The 3,385-nt window shown below is 34.1% G+C and overlaps 1 protein-coding gene across 1 annotated transcript in view; it reads left to right on the plus strand.

Moving 5' to 3' along the window:
• Window positions 1–805, plus strand: part of LOC107621595 (GDSL esterase/lipase At5g45950) — a 4,342-nt gene extending 3,537 nt beyond the window's left edge. Inside the window, exon 4 of the mRNA XM_016323628.2 lies at window positions 194–805. Within this exon, the coding sequence (XP_016179114.1) occupies window positions 194–628 (435 nt within the window). The 3' untranslated portion in view covers window positions 629–805. The remainder of the gene's footprint in view (window positions 1–193) is intronic.

The following is a 3,385-nucleotide window of genomic DNA, read 5'->3' on the forward strand; positions in this document are numbered from 1 at the left end:
TACATGAATTGTATATTCTTCACTCAAGACTAAGACTCAAAACTCTCACACATCATTCAATGAGACAGGTAAGTCTGTCATTTGTCCAAGTCTGAGCTGCCCTATAAGTTTAGTATTTTGTAACATGCATGTCTATTTTTTTTTTTCCTTTGAAATCACATGCATATCTATTTTTGATGTGGATACAATGCAGATGATGCATAGGCTAGGGGCCCAGAGGTTAGTTGTTGTTGGGGTCCTACCACTTGGGTGCATTCCACTTATGATGACCCTTAAGAACACCAAGACTTGTGATACAACTTTGAACAATGTGGCCCACTCATTCAATGCAAAGCTATCACTCCAATTGACCCAATTGAAGGCCCAATTGGGCATGAAGACCGCTTATGTTAATGTTTTTGGTATGATCCAAAACGCAGTATTGGACCCCCAAAAATACGGTTTTGTGGAAACTACAAAAGGATGCTGTGGAACAGGGTTAGTAGAATATGGTGATTCATGCAAAGGGTTGACTACTTGTTCAGATCCTGATCAATACATCTTCTGGGATGCTGTTCATCCAACCCAGAAGATGTACAAGATTATCGCTGATGAGGCCATTGAATCCATCGCTAATGAAATTGTTTAGTGCATTTACAAGACAACCAAATAAATATAAATATATAGTATGGTTAGTTAGTTGATTTGGTGTGTGGACATATTATTATTATGTGGACATTATTTCTTCAATTTGTACCAACATTACTTAAACAAATCGTTTTGTGAAGTAAAACCTACCGTGCAAGAATAGCCATGATTTCATTTCCTTGCTATTTCACTGTTTTAATCTACAGACATCTATGCAAGAGGCTTGGTTCCCTATACACAAAACAAAACAAATACTAATGTGCTTCCAAGAAATTAAAATAAAAAATCGAAACAAAAAATAAAGCATCCTAAATTTTTAAATCTTAAATACTAAATTTAAAGGCAAATGTTAATGAATTTCGCAAAAATTAAAGAATCCAGTACTCCTTAGACTTTAAAGTTTCAATCATGCTACGTTACTAACTTTCTATCTGCCAAAATCAGCCAACTTTAGTTGGGTTGGACATGAAGCCCATCCACTCACCAAAGCCACATCTAAGTTAACTATGGTTTAAACCTAATTTATCACGTTAACCTAAATTACTATAGTCCCAAATTGACTAACGGTGGACTTTTTTCCCAATCCCCCTTATTCGCATCCAGCCCCAAATAGAATCCTTTGTTGCCGTCTCCGCCGGTCTCCGCCGTCAAGGGAAAGTCAACGCCGGCAGACCATTAGACCACAACGTCAAGAGTAGGGTCCCATAGTCGCCGTGAAGCCTCTTAGTCTGTTGCATGTGACACATCTGGCTGTCCGGCCTTGTACAAGACGCAGCAACCCAGCGCGGACTCTCCACATGCCGCGGCTGAATTCGTAGGGCTGTGGGTTCGCTAGAAACCTGTGGCTTTCTGGATTCGCTCCTGCCACCAAGCACCACGCGAGGTGGACGAGCCCGAGTAGAAGCGTGTCTTCCTTTGGGCACCACCGCAACACTACGAGGTTAGTGGGTATAGATTTAAATTAAGTACTTGTGAGTATTACATTTTTAGAATTGAGAAGGATTAAACATGTGTCTATATGTCCTGTGAAAGAACTTGGATATTGGTAAATGAAGTGGTTTTTTTATGATCTTGTTCCTGTACCAAGGTGGTTGCTTATGCTGTGTTGTATCAGTTCTTTAATAAAAATGGTGTTATCAGTTATTCAATTTTTTTTTGTCAGTTGTGGTTATTTGTAGTTTATTTAGTATATCTATGTTGTGTTTTTTTAGACAGAAAAACATTGTTTGGTGTAGTGCCGCTGTGGTCACCCTCGTTGACATAGTTGTTATCGTTGTCAGACTTTTTAGTACTTTTTCCTCAGTTTTGAGATTTAAAATTGTTTCAGGTATTTTATTAATATAATTTATTTATGATAGAAGCATGTGAAAATATAATTTAATAAATCTAACATAATTTAGTAATATAATTTATTCAGATGTGTCTTATTCCTTCTAAAAATTTGGTGAGCAATAGTATTTCAATGATAATTTACTGTTTGCATTGTTGTGGTTCAATATGGGTCTATGTTGAATTAGAAAACAGAGAAGCTGAAACGTGGTATTAGTGTAATGCGCTAATTTTTTTTTAAATTTGCATTTTTTATTGTGTCTTGTGCTAAAGTTCCATTTTAAAATGGTGTCTATATTGGGACATATTTGGCCTTTTTGAAGTGTGCATTTCCGTACTCAAGTTGGACATTTTATTTTATAAGTAAGCTAAATAATTGTTGTACTCGTTTTTTGTTTTTAAAAATGCATTGAGATCCATGTATTTTTTATTAAATGGTTGGTTGTTTCTTGATCCACCGAGCTACAGTGGTGCAACTTGGTTATATAATTGGTGTGGCCTGTGTTAATATGTAGCTTTTATGGAACGAAAAGTTTATGTTGCCTTTTTATTACCAAATTAAATTTTTAATTTTTGGGTCTATTAATTTTCGTTTGAGAGTACAGTAAGTTAACGTCAGATGTGTCTTCTTCATTTTAGCAATATTTTATGTTTTTTTTTTTTCGAATTAATTTGCTTAATGTGACTTTTTCATAGTAACTTAATGTGTTTTGTGGTGAGTTTTCTTGTGATACACATAACAATAATTTCAGTTGAGAATGACTATATATTTTGAGCAATGCATTGACATCCATGTGTTTTTTATTAGATATTTGGTTGTTTCTTGATCCACCGAGATATAGTGGTGCAAATTGGTTATATAATTGGTGTGGCTTGTTTTAACGTGAAGCTTTTATGAAAATATTTAGATGACCTTTTTATTACCAAATTGAATTTATAATTTGTGGGTCTATATAATTTTCTATTGAGAGTACACCAACTTAACCTCAGAGGTGTGTTGTTCATTTTATCAACATTCTCTGATTTTGTTTTTTTTTTCGATTTAATTTGCTTAATGTGACTTTTTCATAGTAGCGTAATGTGTTTTGTGGTGTATTTTCTTGTGAAACACAGCAACAAATTCAGTTGAGAATTAGTATATATGTTGAGCAATGCATTTAAGATCTATGTGTTTTTTATTAGATATTTGGTTTCCTATTTATTCCCCGAGCGACAACTGAAGTGGTAAAAATTTGGGATAAGTATTGTTTTGGTCCCTCACATTGAGGGTCGGAATCGAACCCGTCCCTGGTGTATATTTTGATTTAAAATCATCCTTAATGTGTTTTTTGTATTAAAATCGTCTTTTTTTAAAAAAAATTAATTTTATTCCTAAAATACCCTTACTTTAATAATAAAAAATTAAAAAATTAAAAAAAAAAAAAAAGAA

The sequence above is a fragment of the Arachis ipaensis genome, chromosome B10, assembly GCF_000816755.2.
Source record: "Arachis ipaensis cultivar K30076 chromosome B10, Araip1.1, whole genome shotgun sequence".
In the NCBI taxonomy this organism is placed as follows: Eukaryota; Viridiplantae; Streptophyta; class Magnoliopsida; order Fabales; family Fabaceae; genus Arachis; species Arachis ipaensis.